The 18,022-nt window shown below is 37.4% G+C and overlaps 2 protein-coding genes across 3 annotated transcripts in view; both read left to right on the plus strand.

The window, feature by feature from the left end:
- tmem19 (transmembrane protein 19) overlaps positions 1-8,622 on the plus strand; it is a 17,868-nt gene extending 9,246 nt beyond the window's left edge. Inside the window, exons 4-7 of one of the 2 annotated variants that reach the window (XM_016246720.1) lie at positions 4,637-4,891; positions 6,625-6,834; positions 7,694-7,719; positions 7,811-8,622. In XM_016246720.1, coding sequence (XP_016102206.1) covers positions 4,637-4,891; positions 6,625-6,834; positions 7,694-7,719; positions 7,811-7,897 — 578 coding nt within the window. In that variant the 3' untranslated portion in view covers positions 7,898-8,622. Of the gene's footprint in view, positions 1-4,636; positions 4,892-6,624; positions 6,835-7,693 lie in introns of both variants that reach the window. The other variant, XM_016246719.1, reaches the window with a different exon arrangement.
- A 3,007-nt stretch (positions 8,623-11,629) lies between these two features.
- LOC107562134 (zinc finger protein ZFMSA12A) overlaps positions 11,630-18,022 on the plus strand; it is an 18,435-nt gene continuing 12,042 nt past the window's right edge. The window contains exons 1-3 of the mRNA XM_016246711.1: positions 11,630-11,728; positions 12,165-12,367; positions 13,260-13,352. Of these exons, the coding sequence (XP_016102197.1) occupies positions 11,725-11,728; positions 12,165-12,367; positions 13,260-13,352 (300 nt within the window). The 5' untranslated portion in view covers positions 11,630-11,724. The remainder of the gene's footprint in view (positions 11,729-12,164; positions 12,368-13,259; positions 13,353-18,022) is intronic.

An 18,022-nucleotide genomic window follows, 5' to 3' on the forward strand; every position in this document is an offset into this window, starting at 1 on the left:
TACGAGAATGAACGAGCAAAACTCCCGCGGCGAGTAGAAAGGCTTACAGTTAATGAAGAGCACTTCTAGATCTGAACAGCACATCTTCTTTAACACAGTTACATCTGTACACCACCTCTCATTGATGTAAAAGCATGTCCCGCCGCCGCGTGATTTCCCCGTTGATTCTGTTGATTCTGATCTGCTCTAAACAGCTGAAAGCCCGGCAGACTCAACGCGCTGTCCGGAATGGCGTCTTTCAGCCAGGTTTCCGTGAAACACAGAGCAGCAGAGTTTGAAAAATCCTTATTTTTCCGGGAGAGCAGAAGGAGTTAGTCCGTTTTGTTGGGTAGAGAGTGGAGGTTCGCCAGATGGATGCTAGGCAACGGCGTTCTGAATCCGCGCAGCCTGAGCTTCACGAGGGCACCGCCTCGCTTCCCCCGTCTGCGCATCCTGAAGCGTTTGATCAGGTCCGCAGCTCCCCCGACTGCAATGTCCAGCAAAACATCTGGAGTAGACTCATTTAGACCAATATAATCATTTGGTTTTAGCCAGGTTTGTTAAGCGGAGTACATCAAAACGATTATCTGTGATCATTTAATTTACAATAGCTGCTTTGGGTGAGAGTGATCTAATGTTTAGGAGCCCAAACTTTAAAAATGGTTTTTGTTCATTTATTTTAAATTTTTCTGGTTTAATCACGATCAGATTTTTTCTAGATCCTGCATTAAATTTATATTTTGACCTCACTATTCGGGGAACAGACACAGTCTTTATAGATTGTACAGCACAAGTACTTCTATCATTTAAGTGGGTAGAACAAAAGTCATCAGGGCAGTTATTTGAGATTTGACTTACTAGTCATATGGTGCTTATGTTGGAGATGTTGTCCGAAAGGAGTTCCGCTCTGACTCTGCTGGGGTGCAGGCCATCAGCGCGAAAAAGCCTAGGACACTCCCAGAAAAGATTCCAATTATTAACAAAGAGCAGTTTCTGTTTGTTACACCATGACAATAACCATTCATTTAAAGCAAAAAGTCTACTGAACCTTTTGTGTCCTTGTCGATACGTGGGAAGCGGTCCTGACACGATGATCGTGTACTGTATAAATAATACAGTAATTTTTTTGTATAAAAAGTGAGAATTACTATAATTTATCATGAATGGAATAATACTTAAAATAACAGTCAAGTTGTTAATTTACAGATATTGTTTGTAATTTTACATGAATTTGTATATCATTTAAGAAAACAGAAAAAAATACTGTATAAATAATAAAGTTAATTTCCCATATAAAAAAATTAGAATTACTGTAATTTGTCATTAATAATGTAATCCGTAAAATAACAGTCAAGTTGTTAATTTACAGATATTGTTAGTCATTTTACATAGTTTTAAACATAATTTAAAATTACAGAAAAATACTGTAAAAAAATTTAGTTATTTTCCGTAAAATTTTGATTTTTTTTTTTACAATGTAATGTTATCAAGATGTTTACAAAATACATCATAATTCAGAAGTAATAGGCTATTTTCTGACCTGTTTTGACCCCCTTCATCAGAACGCTCCATTAGAATAGGTGTGGCGGATTGTAGACTTGGAAGTAAACGCCCACTGCTATGATTGGCTAACAGTTGTGTATGTTTGACAGCCTACATCCTTCATAGATGGATGCTGCTGTGATTTAGGTCAAAACCGCATAAATACTCAGTATATCAAACGATCTGTAATAACAAACAAAGCAATAGTGACCACATAATAAAAACAGTTACTCACACTTGTGGGGTGCGGCATTACTGTCGCATCCAATAGGCTATATTCGGCACAGCATCGTCTTTTAGTTTCAATCTTTCTGAAAATCCTGCATCGAATTGTGCTTTGTTTATAAATGAATCCGCAGTAAAATGAAGTGAACAAAGGACCAAACACTTACTGACGCAGTCTGGATCTTCATTAAAAATAAAGTTATTCCACTCTTTCCTAATGTTAAAATCAGAGGGAAGGCAATCCAAAGACCGTTTTTCCACAACTTGGCACTGCACAGCGTTTTGTTGTCTTTTGGAGCCATCTTTATCGTTTTGTTTCTGCATAGACCTGTGTTTGCCTCTCGTTATTTACACTACATGACATGTGCGAATCAGTGGGTGGGGCTTAACAGGCAGTGATGTAGAAGCAGGTGTTGATCTTCTGTGGAGGTGGGGTTTAGCCACACTATTACGCCATAAAGTGGCACATTCCACAACCTGTCGTTTCGGCAGATTGGCTTCAGTTTAAGCTGTTTTTAGACTAACAAGAAAGTTTTGAGTTCTGAAATTTACAGGATGTTTTTATAGTACAATGACCTCTTATATGTCAAAAGATCAAGAGAATTTAGATTTCTCAGTTCATGACCCCTTTAATGTTTTGGCTACACAACCTGATTGCAGTGTTATAGATACATTAAGCAGTAATCATAAAATACTTCCATGGATAGTGTACCCAAGAATATCATGCACTTTCCCAACTAATCCTAAACTAACTTTTCTGACTTTTATTTTTATTTTTCTCTGACTCATGGTGTCTTCACAGATGATTGAATCAATTCCTAGTTGTTGACAAAAGCATTTTCAGACATAATTACTTTATTAATCCACAAGGGAAATTCAAGTGTCCAGTAGCAACAATAAAAACAGACAAGACAATAATGTAAAAAATGATTACACTAGTAAGATAATAGCTAATAAGCTGTTAAGGGGTCCAGTTCTACACCCACCACAGAACCAGCCTTCTTGCAGCTTATCCAACCGCATGGCATCCCTCTTCTTAATGCTGCTTCCCCAGCACACCACAGCATAGAAGAGGAAGCTAGAAATGACCACCTGGTTGAATATCTGCAATAGCTTTTGACAAATATTAAAGTCGACTCTGTCCCTTCCTGTAGAGGGCATCCGTGTTCTTAGACCAGAAATGGCAGGCCCCTATAAGCAGCAGTGGGGGCAGGGCATTAACTGGTTGGCCCTCTCCACATCCCCCTCCACAAAGTTCCCCCGCTTTGAGCTGCATCCTGTGATGGTATTCATGCCATCCCATACCTCCCTCATGCTGTTTTGCTGCAACGTCTGCTCCACTTTCCTCCTGTAGATATCTTTGGCCTCTTTCAGCTGGACTTTGAGCTCCCTTTGTATGCATCTTAACTCTTCCTGGTCACCATTCTTAAAAGCCCTCTTCTTCTGGTTGAGGAGGTATTTAATGTTGCTGGTAATCCAGGGCTTATTGTTGCTAATGTTTAGAAATATTAGCTTAAACTGTGTTGGTATTTTGTTGCTAAGTGTTAAAAACTTTATTATTTATCTGAACTGTGAGCATACAGTTTAGACACTTACACTTATGTTTTTGCTCCGTCCATGCAATAAATACAGGTCTTCGAATATGCAGAGTTTTACTTAAAGAGGCCCATTCGTTTACATGGAGAGGGAGGTGTTTATGACCCATGCTACAGCCAGCCACCAGATGGTGATCAAAATGTTTTTGCTTCACTTTGGCTTCAACAGCTTTTACTTCAAGCTAATTTCTTAACTTGTGTGAATATTTATTTCAGTATAAAAACGTACACAACTGAGACATAAATGCTCATGCGTTTGATGAGCAGAAGTAGAATAATGAACAAAGGAGGGGTCAACACCAAAAGTTGCTGTGATTATCTTGTGTGGCCACCAGCTGCTTTAAGTACTACAGTGCATCTCATCCTCATGGACTGCGCTAGATTTGCCAGTTCTTGCTGTGAAATCTTACTGCACTCTTTCAAAATGTATTAATAATGAGAATCTAGAAGGATATTCAAATATCTTGAATACTTTTAGAGTTACAGGCATGCAAACCTATTTATGGCACCCAGACATGTATTTTTTTTTTACTGGAATTTTTTTATGCAATTGTGTTGATAGAAAATCACAAGATACATTTCTAGTTTCAACATTATTTGTTCTTCTTTAAAAGAAAAAAGTATCAGCTATATGCAAAATGACCCACATTTGGTTTTTGGCCACTGAAAATGTGTACAAGTATCCAGTTTACACCTGGAGCCGCATTAAGATCTCCATATCTCTGGGATTGAACCAACAAGGGCCTTTAAAATGAAGATACCAAAAGGAAAGTTTAAGAAACAGAATCTAAAAGGATATTAAGATATCTTTAATACTTAAAAAAGTGATTTTTGCCCTATTTTAATTGTCACTGTTGACATATAATGAATCAAAGATTGATAAAGTCAACAGATTTTATTAACAGACCTACCAATCTCTATGTAAAAATAAAATAATGATGCTGTCAGCTTTTTAAAGTCATTTTTTCACCCCTGTAATTTGGCTCCAAATCTCAGGGGGAAATTGTCATTTTGACCCCCTCTACAAAATAGTGAATTACTCCGTAAATATACATCTGTGATATTTAATATTTTGGCTTTCATCACTCTTTATGTTTGTCTTTCTACAGAAAAAATATTAACAAAATTAAAAATTTGATTCGGGGAAAGTTTCTGAAATTTGGTTGATTTGACACGGAATGATCTGTCCAATGCAGCTTCTAACCAGACCTTTCTCAAAGCTTTTTTTTTTTTATTGCTGTTGCTGTATAGAATGTTTGTTGATAACATCACTTATGTGTCTTTTATGTCTGCAGGAGGCCAGAGGAACTGGTTGCAAGTTTTCTGTAATGGTGGAGTTCCTACTGAATTGGCCCTGCTCTATATGATTGAAGCTGGTCCTGGAGAAATACCTGTGGATTTTGGGAAGCAATATTCTGCTTCATGGATGTGCTTATCACTCTTAGGAGCCCTGGCTTGCAGCACAGGGGACACCTGGGCTTCTGAGGTTGGTCCTGTGCTTAGTAGAAGAAAGCCCAGGCTCATCACCACCTGGAAAGTTGTCCCAGCAGGTACAGGGTCCAAAAATGAAATGGTTGAAATTAACAGAATATTCTAAGTTAAATACATTATGGACTGATTCCACAGATGTTGTGAATTACCATAGACAGTAATTATGGCCAGGATTAAAAAAAAAAAGATTATTCACCAGCCAAGCTACTCAGAAGTTCTACTAGCCAAAACAAAAATATCAGAAATAAACCAGATTATCAAAATGACAGCTTAGGTTTAAATATATTTATAATCAAATCTAATTATTGAATCACTTTTGACTTTTTTATGACAGCCAATCGTTCTTCGCGGATACCGTAAATATGAAAGAGTAGTGCCACCAACTGAATCTTACTATACTCTGTGACTTTTCTTATAAAACAGCATTTATTTATCCAAATATAGCTCACTCCAAATGGATGTTTAAACATTAAACTAGTTAGACATAAATTAGTGGGCAAGCTGTTTCTTTTTATCAGCTGTTGCCTCACAAAGTCGTACTGAACTCAACGTATTAAAGCCTCTTTTCAGAATGCCTTTGCCCCCCCACATGCATCAAAGAGCCTTGGACACCCTTGACCCTGATGTAACCCAGGTTACTAGTAGATAGAAGCAGACGCAGAAATAACATCAAATTAAATAACAGATTATATGTATTAAAAACACTGAAAACGTAAATATGACTGTGAACAAATGAATTAATAATGTGAAAATATGTAAAAGTATAAAATATCAAAGTTATAAATGTGACCAATAGTGTAATCTCTCGCTTGGTAAATTCACCAATGAGATCGCGGTTGAATGACGTCACTTGACGTCCGCCATCGCAGCACTTTTAGAGAGAGAGATTACGCTATTGGTCACATTTATAACTTTGATATTTTATACTTTTACATATTTTCACATTATTAATTCATTTGTTCACAGTCATATTTACGTTTTCAGTGTTTTTAATACATATAATCTGTTATTTAATTTGATGTTATTTCTGCGTCTGCTTCTATCTACTAGTAACCTGGGTTACACTGACGTGGGTTCTCCAGTTGTCCTTTCTTGCACCACTTTTGGCAGGTACTAACCACTAGATACCAAGAAGGCCCCACAAGACTTGCTGTTATGTACATTCTCTGACCCAGTTGTCTAGCCATCACTATTTGACCCTTGCCTTGCCAAAGTTATCTTTTTGCTTGTCCATTTTACCTGCTTCCAACATGAAATTCAAGAAATGTCACTTGCTGCCTAATATGTCCTATCCCTTGGTAGGTGCCATTGTAACGGAATAAACAACATACTTACTTGTCAGTCGTTTTAATGTTGTGGCTGATCAGTTTTTTGACAGCAAATGTTTCTCATTGAAAGCAATTGGTTTACTGACAGTGTTGCAATAAAGGTGCCAGAGAGAGTGCCTTTGTCTTCTGTACAGTGACGCGCAAAATTCTTGGACATCGAGCATTCACCCGGCTAGGGAGTGAGAACAGGTTGAAAAAGTAGTCCTCTGTCTCATTGCCAGTGTACTAGAGTGATGTGCTTTGTTTTGTTAATGTTGAAGAGTCTCTGATAGCAATGGCATGCAAAGTGACAGAACATAATCATCATTTTGGCTAGTGAGCTCATAGTGCTACCTGCCTCGGTTGATTTTCATTTGCATTTGGCGGGTAGGTGAGTGTTAATTTTAAACTCTGATTATGGCCAGTATGAAGTGATATATTTAAGCAAAAGGTCTTTGTCTTAACTGATATAAAATTGTTTATAGGTACCAATGGCGGAGTCACTCCTGTTGGATTAGTGGCCAGTGTTTTGGGTGGAGGCACAGTGGGTACAGCGTACTACTTCATGCAGCTCCTGTTGGTAAAAGATTTGCATTTCGCAGTTCCTCAGTGGCCTATCATCTTGTATGGAGCAATAGCTGGTCTGTTTGGATCTCTGCTGGACTCATTCCTTGGTGCAACCATGCAGTATTCAGGTAATCTAGCTGATTTTTATTAAAGGTAAATAAAATCAAATAAATAAATTCATATATATTTCCCCCTGTGGTCTACCCACTATATTATTCCAAGTTTCTTGCAGCAGTCATACTAACATTGGTAATTTACTTTTATGCAATATAAATAATTTATCTATCAGAGGTCCTTTTCTCAGTGGACATGCCAAGTTACTGAGCACTGAATGATTATTGATTCTTAAAACCTCTCCTGCAGATGCAGATGCATACTCAAATAGTCTTACACTCTTAAAAATAAAGGTTCTTCACGATGCCATAGAAGAACCTTTTTGTCTAAATGGTTCCATAAAGAACCTTTAACATCTGAAGAACCTTTCTGTTTCACAAAAGGTTCTTTGTGGCGAAAGAAGGTTCTTCAGATTACAAAAAGGTAAGAAAGAGATGGTTCTTTAAAGAACCTTTGACTGAATGGTTCTTTGTGGAACCAAAAATGGTTCTTCTATGGCATCGCTTGAAGAACCTTTTGAAGCACCTTTATTTTTAAGAGTGTACCATAAGAAAAGCCTCCTCACCTCATAGAAGCCCATAGGGGAGGGATGGATGTTATGTTAACAGTGCAAAATAAAATGTAACTAAATGTTGATAAATGATACATCATTATTATTAAATAATTCCACATCTAGAGAAATTATGTCACCTCCTTTGTATTGCTATCTGTGTTATAACCTGTAATGAAGAAAAATATTTTGAAATATCAAAATCATTAAAGCAGTTTTGTTTTATATTATAACATATTTGTGGTAAAAGGTCATTGTGACGTAACTAACGTCACATGCTTAATTATTCTAGATGTTTGACCATGTTTTATCTTTCCATCAAGGATACGATGAATCCATCGGGAAGGTTGTGAGTTATGAGTCACCAAGTGTTAAAAGAATAAGTGGGAAACCCATCCTGGATAACAATGGAGTGAATCTGTTCTCTTCTGTCCTCATAGCACTGCTCCTGCCTGGGTTTGCATGGATATTCTGGCCTAGGCACTGAATCATGTGACTCTTATTGTGTATCATGTCCCCTTTTTTAGAATTTAATCAAGCATATTGTAAACTCCCAATGTCTTTGTTTCTGCACATTATAATGAGATTTGAAATGACTTTAAAGGTGAAATGTGTAATGTTAAAATACTTAATATATGAGAACAAATAGTGAAATAAAATCCCTTACATTCCTAACCTTCAAATGAACCCGCAAGTTTAGTTATATTAATCTTGAAAGTCTGTCAGTGGCACATACTGACTCTCCAAGTATTCCATTATGTGTGCTGACTTTGTAAAGACTTGTGAAGGCAAATAGGCCGATATGTTTAAGTATTACAGCACAGTACACAGAGCTCAGAATACTGTAAAAATTGTCAAGTTACAGACTACTAGAGTCAGGAATATTTTCTAAGCCACTACAGTTCAAATCACTTCATTACATGCATGCTATGAAATTTGTGTAGTCCCTTTCTTACATTACTTAAGACATTTTGAGTAAATAAATGTTCTGTTTTCACACCAAATGTATGTCAATGTGTTTGTGTCTGTGCCACTTATTAAGTGTTATGTCCACTTTACAGATGTAGGTTCTGGTGTTCTGTGTGTGTCCGAGATCAACACATTGAAGTATTCCATTGGAATGTATGTGTATTTTGGGAAATAATGTAGCCTTACACAGAAAGCATGACAGGTTCTTCAGCCATTCAGTTGTCAATTTCTGTTTATTGTCTTTAATTTAAAATGTTAATTATAATTATGAGCCATTTGGTGATTCTGAATGATGTTTTTTTTAAGTATTTATATTTTGTCCCAGATATAATATCCAACCATGGGCTCTGGCAAGTAAATAAAATGAGGAATCAAATTATGAAAATAATGAATGCTTTACAGGTAAAGAAGGTTGTACCTGCTTCTGCTCTAGGTTACCTATGCAAACATAGTCTACTTGTAACCAAAACCATATACTTATAAACAAATTGCATGTTTGTACAGACCCATAGTGATCCTACATTCTACAAAAACTATGGAGCCTCAACTCCTTGTCACTGCGCTTATGTACATTTCCTTTTGATTGGAATCTCACTTTAGAGGCATTTGTGGTTGTTTGGAATGTGCCTATAGAGTAGGGCTGTCAAAAAAATTTGAATTTCGAATATTTGTCGAATTTAAAATAAAAATCCACATTTGAATGCAAAAACGTTGAATTCAAATTTTAGGCAGCCTTATCAGTGGCGCACAAGATGCGATGACGATGTAAGCGTCATTGCATTATAATGTTTTTGTTAGCCAATCCAGTTGAGAACATCAGTGCGGAGAAGATTTTGTTTACGTCAAAACTGAAACCAAGCTGTTCACACAGAACACATATTTCGTGCATTTTCTAGAGGGACATCTATCACCGTTGCACTCGCATCTCGCACAAAGGAGCGAGATGCTTAGAAAGCCATGTAAAATTAATGTACGTTTAACTTTTAAAAAAACATATATCGAGACTTTATGGTGGGTTTTTTCCCCATCCCACTGCATCTCATGTTTTTAAATGAAAACTGTCGATCGGCTTTCCGCCCTTTGTATTAAACTATGCATACGTACACGATGCTGTATTGTGTATAGTTGTTTAAGCAACTTAATTAATTATACATGGTTTATAAACATTATTTGAAACATTATGCACTTTTTTTTTCACAGATAGTCATGTTATCTTGAATAAACGTGCATTAGTAATATTTTGCTCGATACGCCCTCTTGTGGCCTCAGGAGAGAAGCCAAAAGCTTTTCTTCACCCTAACTGAAATTATGCATTTTAAATTCGAATATAATTCGAATTTTGATAATATTTAAATACAAAATTCTAATTTAGTTTTTGAGCCATTTTGACAGCCCTACTATACAGTGCTGCAGGTATGATGTTTTTGTGTAGGGCAAGCCTATGCATCCTCCAAAAAAAAAGCTGTATTATTATTATTAACTGACTGATTGATTGATTGATTGATTGTAAATGTGCCTCCAGGAACTGTAAAGCTACGTTCTGTAAAAATAACTATAAAACCAATTTCAGTGTTGCTGAGTGTTTCACATTTTTAGGTATATTTGAAAGATTGTGTAATACGTATACCAGAAGCTTGGGTCCAAAGAATTATTTAAAAATAATTTCATATTTTACACTGTAGAGCTGTTTTGTTTTTGCTGAAAGCAAAAAAAGTTCATAAAAAGATATGAAAAGAATTTCGATTTATCAAAGCATTGTAAAGTATAAGTGCTTTTGTGTTGCTCGTTTTTAACGAATTGGCATATTTCCTGAATGCAATGTCCAAACTTAATGAAACTTGATACACATAGACCACAGGATATTCTGAGGGCACATAGCAAGTTTGCTCCATATGGGGTGCTACAACTGCAATTCTCAATAATGCCTTAAAGTGAATTTGTATGAATCTTTTTGGTGGATTTCATAAAATATCCTACAAGAAGACACTAAAGTTTCCTAGAGATACAGCTGGTATTCTTATGCATAAGTTTAAAATGTATTGTACCAGAAAACCTTTGAGGATGTTGAAGAAAAAGCACAAAATCATCAAGAGGAATTAAATATTTGATCAGAGCAACTGAGGAAAAAAAACCAATTTACTGCCAAAGACTTGCAAATGACCCGATGAAATGAGGAAACAACATTTCAACGCAGAGTATAAGAAGAACACTAAACAAGAATGGACTTCATGCCAGGACACCTCGCCAAATGCGTGTGATGTGACCCAACTGGAATTTTTTGAACCCATGGATAAGCTGCATGTCTGGTTCAAAAAAGGCAAAGCTTATGAGCAGAATGTTCTCCAGTGGCTTGTTCGGTCTTCAGATTGAAATCTCATTGAAAATATTTGGTGGAATTTTAAGAAAGCAGTGGCAACATGAAAACCAAAATGATCAGTGATCTGGAAGATTTTTTTTTCCGGTGAGGAATGGGCCAAGATTGTGGTGACAGAAGCTTCTAAGCACAAATTATTTAAATTTTTTGTATTGAATATTTGTGTATAGAGTAATTTTGTGCATGAAGCCAATTATATAGTTGTTGTTGTCTCCGTGTACTGGAAGCTTGTGACACTATAACAAATTCCTTGTATGTGCAAACATACTTGGCAATAAAGCTCTTTCTGAATTCGACATATCACTTGTTTTCACCTACTACATATTTTGATGCAGCCTAACAGTAGGCCTAATTAACCTCCATAGTTACTGTTAAAAGTATACATTGTAGGATTTCCTTCAATGTAAGAAGCTGAAGGAATCTTTCTGTCATTTGTTTAGTTTCTTTTTTGTGACAGTGTTAGTGAATTATAGTATCTTAACACATATATATAGAACGGTAGATGGCAGTACACTCTCGTTGTGTGCAGTACACCACTGAAAGAGAGAAGATATAAAGGACGCTTAAAGACACATGCGTGCTGTTCACTGGGGCTAATGAGACTAGCCTATAAGTATTATTTCCTCCAGGGGGCGCCTGATGGCCTATGAAGGCAGACTCCATTGCACCGTATTCAAATCTAAACGGGTTTTTTGTATGTCTCAACAGGGATGTTTGTACACTAAAACCAATGATATTTTAAGTAAGAGTCATACACAGACTGGCACCTGGCAATCACATATATTCTCGTTCCATTCATCTGTATGAAATTATTTTAGTTGATCGTTTCTGACCAACTAGAGACAACCTAAGCCGATGAGCCCCGCCCTTTAAAAGTTAACCCTTTTTGCTATTTGCCGTTCTATGCGCGGCCCACTTCAGACGCATGCGCAGTGTGTAACGGAACGAGTCAACGGACGAAGTTGGAAACAAGACTGTTTGTCGATCCAAATATATTTAAAGAAAGAAGCAATGGGTGTGTATAGTCATCTACCTTATAGTCATTTTTATTATTTGTCGTTAGATGTGTAATGCTCACATCTACAGTATTTCTCATGACTGGCTTGTTGATGGTAGAGAGTATCATAGCCCTGATGTACACAGCTAGAACCTCATGCTGGATGTGGCTGATGGATTATTAAATGGCATGTAACGTTATTATTTGCACTTATGTTGCATATAAATTAATAAACATGTATATGTGTGTATATGCAAAACGCATGTATTTTTGTAATGTACACATGCAATTGTTTTCACTGAGTTCTTTTCAAAATCCTGAAACGTTTATTCACAGGGTTAAGTTATTTGAATGTGACATTTTTGAATGTGAATTCAGACTTCTGAATGGCACTCAATATGAATACATATAAATATATAGACATACAAGTGTTTGTGCATCTCTGTCTTTGTAGAGCCTGTCCCTTCTCTCTCCTCACTTCGCCTGCTGGTTTCTCCTCTGCGCCTCACTTCTGCCGTTATGTGGCAAGTTGTCAAGGATCAGAATGTGGAGCAATTTGGAAAACTGGAAGAATTTGTTTCTGTGATGACAAACCTTGTGCCAGAGCTCTTAAGTAGGAGGCAGAGGGCCACTTTGATAGTAGGGCTGCGTGCGAAGGTAAGATGTGTTTATGTACTGTTTGTTGCTGTTTTCATTGAGATCTGTTCTACTGACACAGTTACAGTGGTGAAATGTGGCAGTCCACCCACCCACTGTTGCTTTTCTGAAATGATACAGCTATGATGACGTATGCAGCCAAAATCGTGACCTCTGGAGTTGCACACAGCCTTTGAAATAAAAAAACGTCATATTTTAACTTGCAGAAACTTAATCTAATAATTGTTGTATTGTTGAACATACTGCTAAAGTTACAAACGGGTTTGTAATTTTCAAAAATGTAAATGTCAGTACAATTTTTCTTTGTCCGTTTTCAAGTAGCCGCATGCTTAAAAATTCTTACGTTTAAAAATGGAGGCAGAGGGCCACTTTGATAGTAGGGCTGCGTGCGAAGGTAAGATGTGTTTATGTACTGTTTGTTGCTGTTTTCATTGAGATCTGTTCTACTGACACAGTTACAGTGGTGAAATGTGGCAGTCCACCCACCCACTGTTGCTTTTCTGAAATGATACAGCTATGATGACGTATGCAGCCAAAATCGTGACCTCTGGAGTTGCACACAGCCTTTGAAATAAAAAAACGTCATATTTTAACTTGCAGAAACTTAATCTAATAATTGTTGTATTGTTGAACATACTGCTAAAGTTACAAACGGGTTTGTAATTTTCAAAAATGTAAATGTCAGTACAATTTTTCTTTGTCCGTTTTCAAGTAGCCGCATGCTTAAAAATTCCCCGTTTTCATGAAGTACGTTTCCCTTGATAGAACAATGTTGCATATAAAGTTCATATACTGCAAAGAACACTTGGAGATGTAGTTTAAAATTATTAGATGCTGTCTATTATGAATTTATTGTTGAAACATTTTATGTTCACTATAATTAATCTTTTAGATGATTCTTGAGATGTGTCGAGGTGAGCTCCCAGCGGACCTTCATACTGTCAAATCACACATTCACCAAATTCAGACTGCTGATTTATTAAAGGTATGTGAAGTCTGGATATTTTTTTTTATTTGTTACACATCTATTTCTTTTATATATATATATATTAAAGGTGCAATAGGTGATTGTCTTCAGAAACATTTTTTGTTATGCTGGTTGAAAGTCTCTTCACATCTTCATAGCAATCATTAAGTTAAGTGGTCTAAATGTATTTATCTGTATTTATATATTCTGTGGAAGGCGTAGGACCAAGAAATGTTCGTCCAATCAAAACGTTCGGTCCGAGCGTTTTAATTCGCTTTCCTACCTGCATGTCAGCGTATGTATTAGCATACCTCTGCGCACCTGGTTCGCGCAGACAGGATACGTCATCAGCGCGTTCACGCACGCTGTGCAGACAGAGCGAGAATGGTAGACACACATCAACAACCCGATCTTCCTTCCTGGTATTGTAGTACTTTTAAAGTTTTCTCACCATGAATGACACATGATGTAGCCCAGCGGTTCCCAATTCCAGTCCTCGCGCCCCCCATTCTGCATATTTTGCATGTCTCGCTAGGGCTGGGTATCGAGTTCGATACTTTTTAGGCACCGACTGAATTGCCTCGATACCATCGAGTATCGAAAAACGTCTTGTCGTTCGGTACCAAATTTCGATACCTAAGGAGTTAATCTTATCAGCGTCAGTGAGCCATTAAGCCTGCAGCACTAGCCGGTGTGTTCGACTAGAGGAGGTGCGGCGCAGATCGATCAATCCTCGAGAGCGATTCGAAAGCACACGGAGCAGTCTGTTCCGATTGCTGTCTAACAGGGCCGGATTTACTCATTGCTCAAGGCATTGAGCAAATAAATATAACAAACAATAGGGTAAAAAATTACAAACTATTTCCATGTCTTCCACCTTTTTTATGTAGGCTACGGAAATCAGGCTTTCTTTCTCCCAGTCTCTCTCACAGACGCAGACACGCGGAGACGCGAACAGAAACTTCTTGTCAGCGCTGCACCGCGAATTTATCAGTAAAATAGTTTTGCAGCTGAAAGCTACTTGACATATCTCAGTAGCGAGGTTCATGAAGGAGTTTAACTTAAAGATTCGCTATTAGTAGACACTGCTGCTGAGAGACGCATAGACGCAGGTATTCACACGCACTTAATCTCTCTCTCTCTCTCCCTCTCTCTAATAACCACATTAGACTGCATTAATAACTGTGTAAGCCTGCATATCAATGGCTCAAGCCTCTGTTATCAGCTCTAAAATGACGTTTTGGAATTTGCAACGGAAGGTTTGGGATGAGGTGCGTAAATTTTTTTCTAAAATGACGTTTTGGAATTTGCAACGGAAGGTTTGAGATGAGGTGCGTAAAATTTTTTTAGTTCAACCCACACGAGATTTCAGGACGGAAACATGTCAAATGTCTTGAAACAAATTATCTGAACAATGTCTTGATGTGTGGTTGGGACTCCAGGCCATTAAAATTATTAGAGAAATAATGCACTCCCGGAGGTGGTTATGTGGCCACGACTATATGGTATGGTCTTTCTCGGTTCTCAAACAAATGAAGAACTATTCGATTTTTATTGACTGAACTAGGGATGTAACGGTATGAAAATTTCTTATCATGATTATAGTGACCAAAATTATCACGGTTATCAGTATTATCACGGTATTGTTAAAATGTGCTGGAGATGTTCAAAAAGTTTTATATTTAAAAAACAACAAATAAAATGACTTTTGTTTGCATAATCACTAAAACGACATTACCAATGATGTTTGGATTTTAAATGACAACTTAACTGACTTCAAATATCTAATGTAAATTGTTCAAATAAAGCTTTGAAAAAGTTTCATAAAAAGGTAAAAAAGGGTTAAGTCAAAATGATAATTGATTAATAAATTATTATATGTATTTTATCTGCTCCATAAATAATTCTAAATAACTTATCTGAATTGTTTAAATGCTTTTTCATCAACTGGTCAAAATTTACAGCAGGGCATGCAAATTCGGTCCGTTTTTGGCCGGACAGAAACTGCACACAAACTGAATGTAAATACAAGTCTCTGTAAATCCACTCACTGACAGCAGGTGGCGCTTATGGAAAAGCTGAATTACAGCTGTTTCCCGGAAACTCTGTGGACAAAGCAGTATTGCGATTAATTTCTTCAGGTATTACATGGAGCGAAGATGAAAACAAAATGCCATCGAATCGTTTCTGAAGACAGTCAGAACATTCAGAGGTACATTAATATGATTAATTCATTCATATATTCATTTGTATAATTCCCTTAGCACTCTTTTAAAACCTCCCAGCTTTTCCGCGCTGTTTTCACTCAAAAACAAAACTAGGCCTACTCTGCGTGCTGTGTGCACGTGAGACTGTTACTGAAAACTGTGCTTTATGCTGGACAGTATTTATTTATTGTGAGTTGTTCAAATCGCGGTAATCTAATACGGTTTTAATGATAATTATAATATGAAACGGCAATACTAACCGTGGGGAATTTTGTCATGATTTATCGTCAAACATCCCTAGACTGAACGCAATCGCTTATTCCGATAGAAAACACTGTATATTGGTTTCCACTGATTAAGAAATATTTTGTTTGCTTGGGTGGTAATATTAGGTCTATTATATTAATAGGGAAGGGGGCCCAAAAATGTGTTTTTTCTACGTCACAAAAATAGGTAAATCTGGACCTGCCATCTAATGTGTGTTTTGGCCATGTAATGTTGCTGAAATGAAAAATGTTATTACCTCTGAGTCAGAGCAGCGATCATGGAAGAGAGAACACAAGCAGACAGCGCTGGAAGCTGCTAATGCTCATCAGTAAATCAGTGGAAAATAAATAGAAATCATGATCTGTCTGAGCTATGCGTTTTAAAACGAACACAAACTAGTGTAAATGTAGCCTAACAGATGTGTAAACTGAAGACTATTTGAGCTTTATTAAAATTATTTTGCACCGTTTTATTGTGTTGGTTACATTTTGTTCCTTTGTGCAGTGGCTCAGGAGAGAGTCTTTGAGTTTGTATAAACATCAACAAGCTGAAAAATAAAACCAAAGGTTTTTTTTTAGATAATGTAATCTTGTTAAAATTGATTTCATAAAATTGGTATCGGAAAAAGTATCGTTCAGGAACCGGTATCAAATTCAAGGTATCGGTATCGATATTGAAAAATTTTGAACGATACCCAGCCCTATACACAACTTACAACTATACGCTTAGTTAACACACCCGATTCAGATAACCAGCTCGTTAGAAGTGAGCTACCTGCATGAACTGTGTTCCGATCGATATGATCCCTACACAGTAGGGCTGTGCGATATGGGGGGAAAAAAAACCATTATTTTGATTTCAAATCCAAACGTTGTTTCTGAAAATGCTTTTTCAACATTGTGATTCTCTTTTATCACAGTACAGTAATATAATCTTTCATAGACATATTCACGTTTAAACTCAGTAAATATTACTTTATTTAACTACTACCATCTAAATGCCATCTATTATTGCCTTGTTTATCTAAAAGTGCACTTTTCCTTGTTTTAAATCTAGCCAAAAAGCCGTGTGTTGACTGTGAAACAGTAGACTTTAATTATATACATTTATGGTGTAATTACTAAATTTCCGTGTCAATCCATGTAAATTTTTACCACTTTAATTCAGCGTGTATAGCACAGCAGAAATAGATTCCGTGCGGAAACGATCACAGTATGACTGCTGCAGACGCACCGCTCCTGGAGCGCACTGCCGGAGCGCAATCGCGTTCAGTGTGAACGCTCTGATCCGTTAACATGGGCGCAGAAAAAATACGCACCACAGACGGAGTGTGTGAACCTGGAGTTAGGTTTGTATGCCCGCCCGGTCTGTTTTGTTCTCGTGCTCCATTTAGGCGCGCTGCATTCTGATTGGTTCGGATAGCATACTGCAGGAGGTCGGGGGCACGGAAAATCGTGCTATAAAGCAATTTGGAAATCGCGCAAGCTCAAATCACGATTTTTATGATGATTTCGATTAATCGCACAGCCCTACTACACAGTGTTTATTGCTCCCTACTCCCTGAGCAGGGGAAATCCGTTGATGTTTACGTCACTTCGGAACATGGGCTGGAATTGGGAACTGCTGATGTAGCCTATTGTAGTAATGTTGTCTCTGGTATTCTGATCTGTGAGCGTATATGCGTTCAGGGGGCGTGGCTTTGGACGGCGATTGCAGGGAGGGTGGGACGTTGGCTTTCAGTTAGGGCTGCACGATATATCATTTCAGCATCGATATCGCGATGTGCGCATCTATGATAGTCACATAGCAGGATGTGCGATGTTTAGTATACTGATCGTTTTCTTTTGCTCACACACAGACACGGTGTCTACACCGGACGCGACAGCTGTACAGAGATTTTAAATACATTTAATAGCAGAGCTACTGCAAGGGATTTTCAGTGCTGGAAATCCGTTTATCCTTTGTTGAAAGTTCCGCGTAGTCACGGAGAGCGCCGGTCACGGTCGCTTAGCAACGGTCGCTTAGTACGTCATAAATGAGGCATCAGTTTACTGTCAGGGATTTGACGTTTCGCGCCGCATCCAGTGTAGACAGTCACTGATTAAAATGGGTTCTATATCATACACTGTGAGAGCCACGCAGATGCACGTGGACACCGAATTCCGTTCACTTCTATTCATCAAAGAATCCTGAAAAAATGTACTCAACTGTTTT

The sequence above is a fragment of the Sinocyclocheilus grahami genome, unplaced genomic scaffold (assembly GCF_001515645.1).
Source record: "Sinocyclocheilus grahami isolate Dianchi unplaced genomic scaffold, SAMN03320097.WGS_v1.1 scaffold809.1, whole genome shotgun sequence".
Taxonomy (NCBI): Eukaryota; Metazoa; Chordata; class Actinopteri; order Cypriniformes; family Cyprinidae; genus Sinocyclocheilus; species Sinocyclocheilus grahami.